Here is a 17,734-nt window from a genome sequence, read left to right on the forward strand (position 1 = left end):
AAGGTTGAGTCCTGGATATTAGTTGTTCTGTCTGAGAGGGATTTGTCGACAAAACAGACGTTCTGCTGACAAAATCGGCAGAGTGTTCAGATTCCCAAGGGCGTTCTGTGGACAGTCAGAGGAGGAATGCCACTGCAGACATATGTTGACAAAATGCTTGTCTGGACATTCCAGGGGGTCTTTTGTTGACAGAAGAGGATTCCCGTACACAGGGCAACCCTGTCCGGCATGGTTCCGTGGTGGTGTTTTGCCGATAGAGTGGCTGGGCAGTCTGGCCACTCTGTTGACAGAGCAGATTGCTCTTTTGGTCTGGATGTGATCTGTCTATAGATGTTTTGTCACAACATATATTTCAACGAAACTTCTGCTGACAAATTCCTGTAGTCTAGACATAGCCTAATTAATGTTAGAAGTATTGTTCCCTTTTGTATTGCAACATAGTAAAAATGTTTTTATAGATATTATCTGCTGTGTAGTTTCCATTCCTTTCCTCAAATAACTTGTAGCAGTTTCCCCAAGGAAGGTTTTAATCCACTAGAATTACAGGTGATGGAATTAAAGCAGCAGAACAAGAATAGCTTTTGCAGTTTGTCTCACAAGTGTATTTGAAGAGCTTAACAAAAGAGCTAGAAACTGCATTAAAGGGAGCATTGTTGGGAGAAAATTACCAATGGTAGTTTATGCAGGCTAAATTTTATTAGAAGACAATGAAGTTTTTAGGATTTTGGGTTTTGTAATGTTTGTTGTAATGTTCGCATCTTCAAATTTTGTGCAAACTTGTTTTTTCATTTTAGATTCATGTGTTATTTTTCATTTTAAATTCTTGTTCCCTGAGACATTTCAAATAAATAAATCTATAAAAAGTTTAGTGAAGTATCTATTAAGCTCTGTGGTTAGTGTGTCGGGAAACCCAAAGTAATTTAAAACTGAAGGAAGATTTTCATTGCCTCTACTTTCCTAACAGTGCGCTTTATTTACCCTACATGAAATCTTCCAGAATCTGGAAGCGGCATGCAATTGGCTAAAGTCTCAAATAGTTTTCCTTCCAAATTATATTAGTTCCTCAAAACTTATTTTCTTTCCATATGCCCTTCTTCTTTTCTCACAATTTGTCACTGCTCAAACGTTTTCCATTTACATTGTCACAGTAACGTACAACCAATTTTTTTCTAATTCCTTTAGGAAGAAAAATATAATACACTGGTTCTGGGAATCTGTTTAACACTGCAGACCAAAAAAAGCAGACATTTGAACCCAATTGTGGTACCTATTTTGCTTGAGAGCTAATGCAATTAGTGTATCTTCATCAGAGATCCATTCTTACTAACAAAAGACATCTGCTCTCTTGGAACTGGACATGTAGGAGGAACCCATGTGAACCCTGTTGGCTTTATATTGAGAAAATCTGATGCCAGATTTCTTGTTTCAGAATGCTGTTATTCAGATGGAGTTGTGGCACCCTCTAGTGGTTCAGAAAACTTTCAGAGAAAAACATAATGTTTGTAGACATGTTTTCACATTAGGTTGGTATCTTACTATGGCAAAAGTGAATAGGAGTGGCTGTTTAGTTTTTTTTTTTAAACTATTCCACAATAACTAATAGAGATTCTTTAAAAATTTCTCTTTATAAAGTCAAGGTTCTGGTTTAAAGCCCAATCAGATTATATACAACAAAATCCCATTTGAATTGTTTCTAAGCAGTATTAAGAAATAGATGGAAATACCTTATACTGATAAGTCATACAGAGGAGATGTCAGTAGTCTTGGATTTCCATAATTAAGTGGGCTGTCTAGAGCTGCAGGAGTTGGGATAAGGGTGAGATGGACTGGAGTTGGAGGAAACAATGGGGAAATACACTTGCCACTAGACTTGATGAAAAGTAGAGCCTTTTAGAAGTGCATCTTCTGTGTAAACACACCCCATTCAGTTATAATTCTCAAACCTTGTGTTTTTAATAGTTTTCACTTCTGCATGCATTAAATGACTTAACTTGTACTTGTGTGATATAGCTTCATCATGACATTTGAACTTATACTTTTAAGTCCCACCAACACACACACAAATCACTCTTCCTCTCATTTTTTTTTCTTACCTCTTGCTTTGACTTCAGATACACCCTTCAGTAACCAACCAACAGCAATGATATAAAGTGTTCATGTGGAATTCACCGTCATTGAGATTTTCAGCACCATTTAGGGGATTTAAAAGCATCTCGCATTAATTGAACTCTCAATTATTGTATTAATTTCAACACTTTTTGCTTATATCCATGACAATTGTATAAGAGAATGTTTTCAGTCAATTATTGTTATTGCATCTGTACTTGCTTTAATTTAATAGAATAAACACACTACTTCCCCAGCTGTCTCAGTGACAGTCCAAAGGAATAGCTGTAGAGTAGCTGTCTCCTCTTGATGGTGTATAACTTAGCATGGGGCTAACCATCTGTGGTACGACCATCTTCACTGATGAGAAGGAAAGGCCAGGACCTCCTTGCTTCATACTGCTGCCTCTCTCTCATTCCTGTAGAGCTCTCCATTTGCTACATGCCACACAGTTTCAAGGACACCTTGGAAGCTGCAAAGCGTGGGAGACTTTAGTGGCACTGTGTAGAGGTGCTTGCTGAGGCCCACCTCATCTGGGGCAGGAGACAGCCACAACACCACAGTACAGTTAGTCTTTGGGGCAGTCCTTTGTTCAGAGACAGACCACGGTTACTCTGGGCTCAGTTCCCTTCTGCAGGATCAGAGCAAACCAATAGTAGCCCTAGTTCAACAGAGCAACAATTTAGGGCTCAGCTCCTCCAAGCAGGACTGAGCAAATTAGCAGTCAGTAGACATAAGCCTGCCCTGGTTCAGTGCAGGAAGGCTGGCTCAGGGCTCAGCTCCCCACAGCATGACCAAGCAAACAAACAAGAAGTACTGAGGCCAGCCCTAGCTTAGGGAAAGGCCTGCAAACCTGCAGGGCTCAGCCTTTGCTAAAAGGAGATGAGCAAACTAGCAGTGTGAGTGTAGGCATGGGGAGGAGGAGACTGCCACCCTGTGATGGGTGGAAGTGGGGGAGGTCTCAGGCCTGCCTGCTCCATTGTGCCCCAGCCGTGGAACTTAACAGCAGCCATTGCTAGCTGCTGGTCAGTGGGGATCCAGACTGCAGCACACTGGCATCAGCGCAGGTAGTGCCGCCACCTACTAGGTTTGGTAGCCCCCTGAGCTACTTCCTATCTCCATAGATACCTGAGTCCATGCTGGGCTGTCAGGGAGCTAGGGCGCTTCGGTGTCTTCAGAGTAGAGGGCAAGCAGCAGTTCTGGAAGCTCCTCCAGTGTCTGGTCAGAGCCGTTCAGGTCCAGCTTGTTCTGTTGGGCTCCTCCTCTCAGGAGCCAGGCAAGAGGTGTCCAGTCCTTTCAGTAGCTGCTCTCTGAATCAGCTCGGAGCTCTGCCTCTTATGCTTCCTGTCCTGCATGTTAGTCTCTGCAGGACAGGGCAAGGTGCTCTGGTTCCCACCCAGGCTTCGGGAAGAACTCGTCTGTTTCCTGGCCAGAGGAAGACCACACTGCCTCACTACACATTGCGAATTCCTAGGTGTGCCATTGATCTCATTCAGAGCTAGAGCCGTGTTTTGTTGTTGGGAGTATCAGGGAAACCAAATACAGGTTGAACCTCTCTAGTCTGGCACTCTTGTCCACATCATCTCTAATCCAGCATGATTTGAGGAAGCCGGACAACCACTTATGATGGGTGTGGCTAAGTTTCCCATGGTCCCATAAAGTTTGTTTACAGCCACCAGTCCTGGCTCTCCACTGTTCTGTGCTGTTATTTAGCTATATTTTGCCCCAAATGTCTTTTAAGAGCCCGGTAACCAGTGACGGGTTGGTAATGTGCTAGACAATATTGACCTGTCATGTTCATGCAAATTCTTTTGTTCAGCACCAGTCAGGTCCCCAGAGTGCTCAGCTAGAGAGCCTCAACCTGTATTTCTTTTCCACGTATTAACTGAAATAATATAGCTTGTTGCTGTAATGCTTAAATATTAATCCTTATCCATGTTATGACTTCATGTCCAGGGGCAACTCACTTAAGCTTTGTGCTGCTCAGTTTTTCTATTTGCAAAATGAAAATATCTGTCTTAATGGGAAATAGTCAGTATTTCATTAAAGATGGTAAAGCGCTTTGAAAGGCTTGGAAGTGCAAAGTTTTATTAGTAGTGAAATCCATTTTGTGTGTATGTGAATGGGGATATCTTTGCAGGGATGTTTGATAATAAAAAGCAACTTTTCATGGCTATTAAATTGTGAATATGTAATTTAGATATTGCCACTAACACTGGCAATTCATATAAACTAACTCATTCCCGCATGCTCTTCTGCTAGACAGAGATTAGAGAGAGATTACGGGGAGCATTTGATGTTGACTGTGTGCCTGAGTATTCTGTGAATACTGTGGCACTACTTGCTTTGTTTTGACCTCATCCATACTGGTCATCTCAGGAGTGTTAGGATGGTTTCTTCTTCTGTTTCCATGCTGTGCCTGACACAGAAGGCCCCAATTTCAGCTAGACTTTGAGTGCTACTACAGTGTAAATGTAGCTGTAAGGACATGCAAAATTTGTACAAGGACAGTTTTTTAGAGCTCTCTTTCCATCTGATTATAGAGTAACACTATACTATTTGGTACAAGGAGTATATTATTGAACAAAAGCTGAAGTTATATTTGTAGGAGGGCAGAGTGTAATTATGCATGAATTTGGACAGGTCATGTGGATTAATTCTGCAACTCTTATAAAAAGTGCCATGACACTTTTAATGGCAAGGAGAGTTAGGCGTTTGCTTTTATTTCTCATTTAAAGACAGAGCTAGCAATGTGTGGTGCCTTTTAAAAAACTGGGCGGAAATCAAAAAAGCAATCATGTAGCACTTTAACGACTAAGAAAATAATTTATTAGGTGGTGAGCTTTCATAGGGCAAACCCACTTCTTCAGATCTCATCACTTAATAAATTATTTTGTGAGTCTTTAAAGTGCTACATGACTGCTTTTTTGTTTTGCGAAGATACAGGCTAATACAGCTATGTCTCTGTGGCTGGATAGAAATGTAATTTGAACGCACAGAAAAGTGTGATTTACGACATTACCAAAAGCAGCACTTTGTGCAGCATAGCACGTAAGAGTTCCCCGAAGATCTTCCACCTAAATACTGACACAGACAGCTTTATTTATATTATCACACCTGATAAAATCACAAACCAAGGTCGTGTGGCTATTGAACATACTGTTGAAATGCAGTAGTCTTTCTGGTTCTGGAAAAAAAAAAAATCCCTCCCCACAAGGGATTTTCTTCAAATGTTTATGATAATATTGGTGCGCGTAACCACAAAAGTTGCTAATCTGAAGAAAGTGACCCTAGATCATCAGAAAGAGAGAACTTCTATTGAATTTTTTATGTTCTTGTTGGATGGCAAGACACATTAAAATCCTTTATTTTGCCCTCATCAGTGCTTTAATATAAATGCTCAGCTGTGTGACTGGGGTTGTTAACGAAAGCCCTGACCAAGAGTAGATGTTTTCTCAATGGGAAATATCCCCTTATCATGAAATTATGCGAGCTGACATGATTAGAGCTGTTCACTTTTCTGAGCTATTTTTGCATGCACTTATGAGAGTTTTCATCTTTTGGTTGACCTCTTTAGGAAGCCATCTCACCCTCAGCTTGAAGCTTTTATTCAGCATATGACCCAAGGCTCTGAAGCCCAAATGGATGGTACCCTGAGCAGCCTGCCTCGTTACCCCAGTCATTCTGTGTGTGAAATGGGAGAACTCACACAGACAGGTAAGTTCCTGACCTTATTTATCTTCCTGGTCTCCCAACAAAATACAGTCCTCTTCCAGAGCTCTGTTGTCCTGTTTAGACAGCACATTAAGTCGAACCATATTAAAAAATTATTCTGTAAGCTAAATTTGTTTCCATTCCCTGTGTAGGTGGGATATAACCATGTATAAAGCCACACAGCCATGACAGAAGCATATACTTTGCCTACATTCAATACACTAGTCCATCACTGCTGGGACTACTTCTAACATGTTAAACCTCAGAACATAAAACAATTGCCATTTTTTAAAGAATCAACCTTATTTCCTTCTCTGTCTTTTTTTCAAAATATGGAATTCCTGTCTGTACCCTCTGAAGTAAGGGACATTTTTAACATCCAGGAAGAATAATTAGTGCTGAGTTGGCAGCAGGCTTACGATTCAATGTCATATGATCCAGCAGGTTTAGAAATGATAGGCAAGATTGAATTGTCAGTTTTCCCATGTGACGAAGTTGCTACTGCTAACCCAGGGAGATCCTATGATAGCAGCTGTAGAATTGTGCCTCTTGTAAGGAAAAAAAATGGAAAAGCTATTTTAGGTTAGATGAGAGGATTTTCATGTATGAATTTATTTTCCTTTCTCTCTCAGTTCTGTACAGTTGAATCAAGTTGATGTGAAGGGATTGGAGCTTTACACAGAATGGAATTAAAAAAAAACAGTAAATTGTTTCATGATTCTAAAATAGTCTTGAAATAGCTTGTCTCTGAAATATAATATGTGGGATCTATGACAGACTTGTGATGTGGTGTATAGCTTTCATTAGCTGGAACTGTTTTCATAATTCTGTCTTCACTTGACTCCTCAGACCATTCTCTCCCACATTACACAACAAACTCAAGTCAACCAAATAATATTATCCTCAATACTTTTACAATAAAATGAAATGTATAATTTCTGTTGTTATATGAGAAGATGTTTGACTCAGGTCCTCAAATTTGCTACAGATTGAACCTCTCCAGTCGGGAACTCTCATCTGGCAACATTTGTAATCCAGCATGATTTTGGTTAGTCAGATGACCACTTATCATGAGTGTGGCCAAATTTCCCATGAAGTTTGTTTATAGCCACCAGTCCTGGCTTTCTGTGTTCTGTGCTGTTATTTAGCTATAATTTATTTCTAAAAGTCTTCTAAGAGCACAGTTATCAGTGGAAGTGTTGGTAATGTGATAGGCTGTGGGTGCCAGACTAGAGAGGTTCAACCTGTAGTTTGTGTATTTTCCATCTGGCCAGTACATAGCACCTCTTGAGTATAAGATGCAATCTGTTTTTATGTATTTCTTTTTATTTGCTGTCCAAATATATGTCTCCAAAATGAGCAAAAACATGTATACAACCAACAAGAATCCCGTCTGTAAACATAGGAAAAACACAATTATTTAGAAATCTGGTTGTGAGCAAGGCATTAGTCTTGCTATTACCTGATTCCTTACCTCAGAATGGCTGTGTCTACACTAGCCCAAAACTTCAAAATGGCCATGCAAATGGCCATTTCAAAGTTTACTAATGAAGCGCTGAAATACATATTCAGCACCTCATTAGCTTGTGGGTGACCACGGCGCTTCAAAACTGACGCGGCTTACCGCCGCATGGCTTATCCAGACGGGGCTCCTTTTTGAAAGGACCCTGACTACTTCGAAGTCCCCTTATTCCTATGAACAGATAAGAATAAGGAGATTTCGAAGTAGCTGGGGTCCTTTTGAAAAGGAGCCCCGTCTGGACGAGCTGCATCAATTTCAAAGTGCCGTGGCTGCCTGCATGCTAATGAGGCGCTGAATATCTATTTCAGCACTTCATTAGTAAACTTCAAAATGGTGATTTGAATGGCCATTTTGAAGTTTTGGGCTAGTGTAGACACGGCCTATATGGATTTATTTTGATTTTTAAAGGACACTGTATGAGGGCGCATCTCTGCAGTCTGGACTCCCTGTATCGTATTTAAAACAATTCTGAACTATTCATTGCCACTGTGGACCACCTGCACATTCTTCATTCCTGTTCTTTAACATCAGTCTGCCTTAATTAACAATGCCCATTCAACCTCTTCCCCAAATGCTTACGAGTAATAGAGTTCTTTGCAATGTATCTGGAAGGACAAATCTGAGCAGACAGGGTGGTAAAAACATGGTGGAGTACCAGCAGCAACCTCCTTTCTGTATTAAGGAAGCACCAGCTATATATGGTTTCTACTGATCAGACTTTTGATTAATGGCCCGTTATAGCTCGGTAAGGCTGTGTCTACACTAGCCCAAACCTTCAAAATGGCCATGCAAAGGGACATTTTGAAGTTTACTAGTGAAGCGCTGAAATACATATTCAGCGTCTCATTAGAATGCCGGCAGCAGTGGCACTTTGAAATTGACGGGGCTCCTTTTTGAAAGGACCCCGGCAACTTCAAAATCCCTGTTTTGATCTTCACTGAGAAGTCTGAAGAAGGAATGCCTAATATAGTGAATGCTAGTGGGAAAGGGGTAGGTTTAGAAGATAAAATAAAAAAAAGAACAAGTTAAAATCTGTTAGAAAAGTTAGATGTCTGCAAGCCACCAGGACCTGATGAAATGCATCCTAGAATACTCAAGGAGCTGATGGAGGAGGTACCTGAGCCATTAGCTATCATCTTTGGAAAATCATGGGAGACAGGTGAGATTCCAGAAGACTGGAAAAAGGCAAATATAGTGCCCATCTATAAAAAGGGGAATAAGAACAATGCAGGAAGCTACAGACCGGTCAGTTTAACTCCTGTGCTAGGAAAAATAATGGAACAAGTAATTAAGGAAATCATCTGCAAACACTTGGAAGGTCGTAAGGTGATAGGGAACAGCTGACATGGATTTGCAAAGAACAAATCATGTCAAACCAATCTGATAGCTTTCTTTCATAGGATAATGAGCCTTGTGGATAAGGGAGAAGTGGTAGATGTGGTATACCTAGACTTTAGTAAGGCATTTGATACAGTCTTGCGTGATATTCTTATCAATAAACTAGGCAAATACAATTTAAATGGGGCTACCGTAAGGTGGGTACAAAACTGGCTACATAACCGTACTCAGAGAGTAGTTATTAATGGTTCTCAATCCTGCTGGAAAGGTATAACAAGTGGGATTCTGCAGGGGTCTGTACTGAGACCGGTTCTGTTCAATATCTTCAATAATGATTTAGATATTGGCATAGAAAATATGGTTAAGTTTGCAGGTGATACCAAGCTAGGAGGGGTCACAGCTGCTTTGGAGGATAGGGTCAAAATTCAAAATGATCTGGACAAATTGGAGAAATGGTCTGAGTTAAACAGGATGAAGTTTAATAAAGACAAATGGAAAGTGCTTCACTTAGGAAGGAACAATCAGTTTCACACGTACAGAATGGTAAGCGACTGTCTAGGAAGGAGTATAGTAAAAAGGGATCTAGGGGTTAGAGTGAACCACAAGATAAGTGAGAGTCAACAGTGTGATGCCATTGCAAAAAAAAGCAAACATGATTCTGGGATGCATAAACAGGTGTGTTGTGAACAAGACACAAGAAGTCATTCTTCCACTCTACTCTGCACTGTTTAGGTCTCAGTTGGAGTATTGTGTTCAGTTCTGGGCGCCACTTTTCAAGAAAGATATGGAGAAATTGGAAAGAGTCCAGAAAAGAGCAACAAGAATGATCAAAGGTCTAGAGAACATGACCTATGGAAGAAAGGCTGAAAGAATTTGGCTTGTTTAGTTTGGAAAAAAGAAGATTAAGCGGGGACGTGATAATGGTTTTCAGGTATCTAAAAGGGTGTCATAAGGAGGAAGGAGAAAACTTGTTCTTCTTGGCCTCTGAGGACAGAACAAGAAGCAATGGGTTTAAACTGCAGCAAGGGAGGTATAAGTTGGACATTAGGAAAAAGTATCTAACTGTCAGGGTGGTCAAACACTGGAATAAATTGCCTAGAGAGGTTGTGGAATATCCATCGCTGGAGATACTTGAGAACAGGTTAGATAAATGTCTATCAGGGATGGTCTAAACAGTACTTGGTCCTGCCATGAGGGCAGGGCGCTGGACTCGGTAACCTCTCAAGGTCCCTTCCAGTCCTCGCATTCTATGATTCTATCCCTGGACCCTCACGTTGGCTGTACGGGTCAGTTAGTGTCCAGGGCTGATGCTCCTCCCTGTGATAACATCAACAGGTGCTCTGGCATGCAGAAGGTAACTGGCATTTTGCCCATCACTTGGCTGCAGTGGACAGGCTTATAAGAGGAAAGGGGAGCCCATGATAAGAGAAGGGTAGGACTTCTCCCTTCCCACCCAGTGGATGCCGTAAAGGCCTGAGATGTGGAGCATGTTATCCTGCAGTGTGTGTTGACTTGTGCTGGCTTTGAATATTGGTTTCGGTGATAAGGCAGATGCTGAGGAAAGAATGGGAAAAGACTAGTACAGTAGAAACCCGGCTATCCAGCATTCAGATGACTGGCACATTTGGTTAACTGGCATGCCCAGCTGGGGCTGTTGGCCATGGGCCAATGTCCCGGCAGGCATTCGACTGCCGTGGAGCCAGTGTCCCAGTAGGTGTTCAGCTGCCGCAGGGTCAGTTGCCCACTCCCTGGCTGGGGGTGGGGTAGACTGGATCCAGCTGCTTATTGTCTGCTCTGAGAGTTGGGAGGGCGTCAGAGTGGGGTGACCCCATCTCTGATAACCAGCACGTTTTACTGTCTGGCTTCTCTGGTTCTCTGGGGATGCCAGGTAATAAAGCTTATACTGTAGTTAGGATTTGATTTCCTTTCTGCAGTTCAAGAGTCTGCACACTGGAATCCAATCTTCTAACATTTAAACCATTCTGGGTTTCTGGTTTGCAGTCCCTAAAGGCTGTTGTGAAATTGTAAGGTTGTTTGTCTGTGCAAGCAACACGGTGTTAACATATTCCTCTGTGAATCCATTTTATAAACCACATAGTATTTGTCATAGATCATAATACTGGCTTTCCTGTTCCATTATTTTAAATTTTTATGTTCACTACTACTTGTGAGTGAACAGCTTTATTATAAATAGTTACAAAATTAGCTACGCCAAAGAATATACCAAGCTAACCTAGATTTCACATTTAGAAATCTATCTTATCTATCTTTTTTTTGCATACGTTTTGAAATCTTTCTGGATAATTATCCAAGTTTAAGTGAAATTTGATTCCTGGGTAAGATCAAAAACATTTAACTAATTTGTGCACATGCTGGACAAATGCTAGTTGTCATTTTCCAAAAATGTTGAAGTTCTAAACATATTTTCATAGAATCATAGACTCATAGAAGAGTAGGACTGGAAGGGACCTCGAGAGGCCATCGAGTCCAGCCCCCTGCCCTCATGGCAGGACCAAGCACTTTCTAGACCATCCCTGAAAGCCATCTATCTAACCTCTTCTTAAATAGCTCCAGTGATGGCGATTCTACCACTTCCCTTGGCAATTCGTTCCAGTGTTCGATCACCCTGACAGTTAGAAACTTTTTCCTAATGTCCAACCTGAACCTCCCCTGCTGCAATTTAAGTCCATTGCCTCTTGTTCTACCCTCAGAGGCAAGGAAGAACAAGTTCCCTCCCTCTGCCTTATGACACCCTTTTAGAAACCTGAAAACTGCTATCATGTCCCCCCTCAATCTTCTCTTTTCCAAACTAAACAAGCCCAATTCTTTCAGCCTTTCCTCATAGGTCATGTTCTCTAGACCTTTGATCATTCTCGTTGCTCTCCTCTGGACCCTCTCCAATTTCTCCACAACCTTCCTGAACTGCAGTGCCCAGAACTGAACACAATACTCCAGCTGAGGCCTAACCAGCGCAGAATAGAGCGGGAGAATGACTTCTCGTGTCTTGTTCACAACACACCTGTTAATGCATCCTAGAATCATGTTTGCTTTTTTGGCAACAGCATCACACTGTTGACTCATATTTAGCTTGTGGTCCACTATAACCCCTAGATCCCTTTCTGCTGTACTCATTCCAAGGCAGTCCTTTCCCATTCTGTATGTGTGACACTGATTGTTCCTTCCTAAGTGGAGCACTTTGCATTTGTCCTTATTAAACTTCATCCTGTTTACCTCAGCCCATTTCTCCAGTTTATCCAGATCCTTTTGAATTATGACCCTATCCTCCAAAGTAGTTGCAACCCCTCCCAGCTTGGTATCATCTGCAAACTTAATAAGTGTACTTTCTATGTCAATATCTAAATCGTTAATGAAGATATTGAACAGAACCGGTCCTAAAACAGACCCCTGCAGAATCCCACTAGTTATACTTTTCCAGCAGGATTGAAAACCATTAATAACTACTCTCTGGGTACGGTTATCCAGCCAGTTGTTCACCCACCTTATAGTAGCCCCATTTAAGTTGTATTTGAGTAGTTTATTGATAAGTATGTTATGTGAGACCGTGTCAAATGCTTTACTGAAGTGTAGGTATATCACATCCACCGCTTCTCCCTTATCCACAAGGCTCCTTATTCTATCAAAGAAAGCTATTAGATTGGTTTGACATGATCTGTTTTTAACAAAACCGTGCTGGCTGTTCCCTATCACCTTACCACCTTCCAATTGCTTGCAGATGATTTCTTTAATGACCTGCTCCATTATCTTTCCTGGCACAGAAGTTAAGCTGACTGGCCTGTAGTTTCCCGGGTTATTCTTTTTCCCCTTTTTATAAATGGGTACTATATTTGCCCTTTTCCAGTCTTCTGGAATCTCTCCCGTCTCCCATGATTTTCCAAAAATGATTGCTAAAGGCTCAGATACCTCTTCTATCAGCTCCTTGAGGATTCTAGGATGCATTTCATCAGGCCCTGGTGATTTGCAGACATCTAATTTTTCTAAGTAACTTTTAATTTGTTCTTTTCGTATTTCAACTTCTAAACCTACCCCTTTTTCACCAGCATTCTCTATCTCAGGCATTCCTTCAGAATTTCTCAGTGAAGACCGAAACAAAGAAATCATTAAACATCTCTGCCATTTCCAAATTCCCTGTTACTGTTTCTCCCTCCTCACTGACCAATGGCCCTACCCTCTCCTTGGTCTTCCTCTTGTTACCGATGTATTTGTAAAAAGCCTTCTTGTTTCCCTTTATGCTTGTAGCTAGCTTGAGCTCATTTTGTGCCTTAGCCTTTTGAATCTTGCTCCTGCATGCTTGTGTTGTTTGCCTATATTCGTCCTTTGTAATTTGTCCTACTTTCCATTTCTTATACGATTCCTTTTTTATTTTGAGATCATGCAAGATCTCCTGGTTAAGCCAAGGCAGTCTTTTGCCATGTTTTCTATCTTTTCTACGCAGCGGGATAGCTTGCTTTTGGGCCCTTAATAATGTCCCTTTGAAAAACTGCCAACTCTCCTCAGCCGTTTTTCCCCTCAGTTTAGCTTCCCATGGGACCTTACCTACCAGCTGTTTGAGTTTACCAAAATCTGCCTTCCTGAAATCCATTATCTCTATTGTACTGTTTTCCCTTTTACCCTTCCTTAGAATTGTGAACTCTATGATTTCATGATCGCTTTGACCCAAGCATCCTTCCACTTTCAAATTCTCAATAATTTCCTCCCTATTTGTTAAAATTAAATCTAGAACAGCTTCCCCCCGGTAGCTTTTTCAACCTTTTGGAATAAAAAGTTGTCTGCAATGCAATCCAAGAATTTATTGGACAGTCTGTCCCCTGCTGTATTAGTTTCCCAACATATACCTGGATAGTTGAAGTCCCCCATCACCACCAAATTCTGGGCCCTGGATGATATTGTTAGCTGTTTAAAGAAAGCCTCATCCACCTCTTTTTTATAACCTGTTTATTTGGATGTCCATAAAGGGATATTTTTAAATCTCTCCTAGGTGTCGTGCAACACTTACATAATGGACAGCTCTTACGGGAAGTTTATATAAAGAAACATAAACTGTTATCAAGTGATTGGACAGCAAAGCATCTATACTTGGAGACAACTGGAAAAAGTCGAACCCTGCAAAGTGGACTGGCACTGCTGTATACCTTCCTGCCAGATTTTGATTGGAAGAAAATTAACATAAGACATCAGTGGAGCACCATCTTTTGTTCTGGAAGCTGTGACTGCCCAATGAGAAACCATTACCTAGAAGAGGAGCAACGCCGCCAGTATAGTTTAAGGGTGAAAAACAGCTATTTGGAGAGAACATATGTGGATATGGCAAAAATAGTAGGCATTCCCACTAGGCAGTTAAGAGCTTCTAATCCAATAGATTCTATGTTGTGTCATTTTTGCCACAATGTCAGTTTCCCTTGTACTAAAAATGGCTGCATTGACATTGAACACTTCAAGGTAATTAAGACACACCAGTTAGAGGATGAGAGAGAGAGACAGGAAAAGAAACTTTATTTCTGGTATGCATTACTGGCTACTCATCCTCTTCTGAATCAGACTGTTAACCGGATGCAGCGCATCGCAGAAGGGAAAAAAGAAGAATTATTTGTCCTTTACTCAGCTCATGATGTCACCTTGTCACCTGTTCTCAGTGCCTTGGGCATTACAGAAGCCAGGTTTCCGAGATTTGCAGCCAGATTAGTCTTCGAGTTGTGGCAAGATGGGAAAAAAGCGAGAGAACACTTTATCCGCATCCTGTATAATGGGTTTGATGTCACATTCCAGACCTCGTTTTGCCGGAAGCATAACAGGCACTCCAGCAAGCCCATGTGTCCTCTAGAAACGTTTGCTCGTTTTGTCAAAAGGGACATGTTTTCGGTTTTTAATAGCACTAATTATTATGATGCATGCCACAGGAGACCATTTTAAAGGGAGTATGGAGGAGAGAAAGAAATGCTAATTTGCATATTACTACAAGGTGCGTGTGTCTGGTGGAGTGGGTGGTGTTTGCCTTTTGGGTTTTGAAGTTCTTGTACATGTAGTACAAAGTATTGCTTGAAACAGACTTTAACCATTTTATTTTCACTGAAAGACCTAGTTGTTCTGAAATAGAAAATAATTTGCTAGTTTTTTTTAGTTTGTATATGAACACACATTTTTTCTAAATTATCTTTAATTAATTGATAAATTAAGTGGGCTACTGTAAACTGGACATTGCTTGAAAACGTGAGAGTAGAGGTTTGGTTCCTTTGAATTCTTGGGCAGAATTTGGATAAACAAAATATTTTCCCACCATATCAAAATAGTTTAAGTATGTAAGGAGCATACTTAATCAAAAGTATTTATGAATTCCAAGCGTCTGTGTTGTAGTCTTGCTAAAGGAATCCTGTGACAGGAACATCCTTCCTTTTGCCAACAGGGAGCTATTACAGGACAACTTGGCAGAAATGCATGTGTGTGTTTGTGCACACACAAACGTATGCGTGCTTTTTTTCACACAACCTTCTGAAAACTTGTCCATCACGTAGGTGTATTGGACAAACAGATATCAACTTCTGTTCTTTGATTGCACTTGCAGCACTTTCGTAAGTAGTTTGAACACAATGTAGACATGTTTATGGTTGTGTGACTGTCACTAGAAACAGGTAAGAAAACACTAACAGTGCAGCAAAATGTGAGGGGGAAATTAGAACAATAAATCAGTTAATCGAGTAGTAATATTTTGGGATCTTTCCTATTAGTAGTCGTATTCATGCTGACAGTCTGTGGTACAAACCAGTGTGTTTCACTTGATGTAGTGGATGTGTGAGCTAGCAAGACAGCCTGAATAAATGTTCAGAAAATTTGTAGTGCAATTATTATTTTTTAGATTAGAAAGTTATTTTATCAGACCGGTCTCGTACACACTGTATTGTGTGTGTATATGTATAGCGCACTTAATTTTACTTACCTGCTTGATCTGCAAAGGGCTGCAAAGAGCTGATTTTGTGGACTCTTTCTCTTGATCAGAATAAGCAGAATTAGGAACAAACTAGATCTTATGGGTGATTTACCTTGAGCCACCATAATAAGTAAGAAAACTCCATTTTTAAACTACTTTCATCTTTTATGAGTAGGTAATTCAGATCCAGTTTTTAATACAAATGTTTGAAAAAGATTTTCATTACTAAACTATTACATTTTTATAATGATGGAGTTTTTTTATGTGTCTAGAAATAATTATGGTTAAGTTTGTGGTTTGTGACTTAATGGTGCTAGGTTATCAAAGGAAATGTACCTGAACGTGAGAGTCTCTAACTTGATGAACATCTGTCTCTCTCTCTCTCTCATTTTCAGATGCTGCATTTGAATATGTTTCTATAAATAAAGTTTTTGGGGAATATTTGTACACTTGTGTGTGCTTTGAACTAAAGACAATTCTTGATTTTCACTTTTGTGCCCACTGTTTAAAATTGATTTTGCAAGCTGCCATTTGCTGCATTGATCATTGTCACTGTGTTGTTTCATTTTTTTTCTGCCTCCTTAAACAGTTTCTGATTAGGAACAAAGAAGTGATTAGGGATAAGGAAACAAATCAGGTCTTAAAGAGAAATAAAGGTATAAAAAGTAGCTGGGGGCAGGGTTATTTTGTATTAGGAGTGTGCAACCTCAGGAAGGGTTCCTGTTCTTCTGTGTATGTGGCATATTTCAGTTCTTGTGGTGAGGAGAGAAGTGGTGTGAAGTTGAGAGATTTAGCTCACTTTAAAAAATGTTATTTTGAAAAGGAATTGAAAATGAATAGCTTGTCCAAAGTAGACATTGTACTCCCCAAGTCATTCCGCAAAGGGCTGCTCAAGTTCCCTTGCAAACCTCTTGCTTCTTCCTGGAGATAAGGGGTGTTAGAGGCATTGTGCAAGTCATGCAGCCCACAGAGACTTGGATGTGAGCTGAAGTCTTTTGCTTTTGTGGGGAACATTGGATATATATTTGGACTCTGTTAATCCATTGGAAGGGAACTGATTCAAGTGGTAATGTCTGGAGTCACATTCTACCAGAAAGGAGGCCACCAGCAGGGGATGACAGGGCTGTGTTTGACCCAACTACCAAACCACTGTTGAACACCACCAGTAAATGTTGCTTATCACAGGAACTCTGCATTTTCATTTATGAGACTGGTGATCCCAAGTGCCTCAAGCACATACGCAGCCTCTAGTAGCACTGAAATCCTCACTGTGTCTAGGACTGTCAGGGAAGTCAGTCCCAGAGGAAAGTGTCTATGTTTCTTCTTTTTATTAGGTGCATCATGGGTAACAGAGAAGGATTTTCTCTTAGCTTTTTCTTCACCAAAAGAGTCTACTCTGGAGTATGGTGGCTCTGTGATGCAATGTCAGTGCTGTCTAGGAAGGTGGGTAGAAGAATGGATTCTTCATGTCAGGTGGTAAGAGGATGCCACAGGATGTGGAGATGGCAGGCCCAGGGATCTATGGAATTAGATTGTGGTGCAGCTCTCCAGATCTCAAAGCAGCCAAGATAGAAGATTCCAAGGGTTTCTTGGTCCTGTTCACACAGGTCAAAACTATAAAAGGTACCCAAGGAGGAGTCCAGGCTGATAGTACTCTCAGTCACTTAGACAGATAATACTGACAGCAGCCATTAGAAGCCATGTATGGGACCCCAGACCTGTAGATTCTGAGGAGATCTCCAGTCTGGGTGGTTGCAATGTGAGATGAGCCTGTGAAGGCTAAAGTTCTGCAGTGGATTGGAAATGATGGAAGTATTCTCCTCAAATGTAACAATCTAAAATGTGATGCAAAATTGGAACAAAACCGTAACAAGGGCTCTGACGAACACCCTAAGATGGAGAAGGTGAACAGCTGCGCTTTAGCTAGACTGAGGCATGGAGTGCTGCCCCCTCTAGAGGGCGCAGGTCTGCAGCGTCCACAAACACAGCTATGGAAAGGGCTTCCTTGCTTAAGGCACCGAGGGGGCCACTTCACTGAGTGGCCATGTCCAGAGGCAATTGGGACTTCCATTTCTGGTGAATACCATTTCTGTTTCCTGACAGCCCTCTTCACC

General features: G+C 41.0%; 1 protein-coding gene across 1 annotated transcript in view; it reads left to right on the forward strand.

Moving 5' to 3' along the window:
* Window positions 1-17,194, forward strand: part of PXYLP1 (2-phosphoxylose phosphatase 1) — a 124,659-nt gene extending 107,465 nt beyond the window's left edge. Inside the window, exons 5-6 of the mRNA XM_075004205.1 lie at window positions 5,684-5,823; window positions 13,677-17,194. Coding sequence (XP_074860306.1) covers window positions 5,684-5,823; window positions 13,677-14,608 — 1,072 coding nt within the window. The 3' untranslated portion in view covers window positions 14,609-17,194. The remainder of the gene's footprint in view (window positions 1-5,683; window positions 5,824-13,676) is intronic.
* Window positions 17,195-17,734: the final 540 nt, after the last annotated feature.

Source organism: Carettochelys insculpta, chromosome 10, assembly GCF_033958435.1.
Source record: "Carettochelys insculpta isolate YL-2023 chromosome 10, ASM3395843v1, whole genome shotgun sequence".
Classification (NCBI taxonomy): domain Eukaryota; kingdom Metazoa; phylum Chordata; order Testudines; family Carettochelyidae; genus Carettochelys; species Carettochelys insculpta.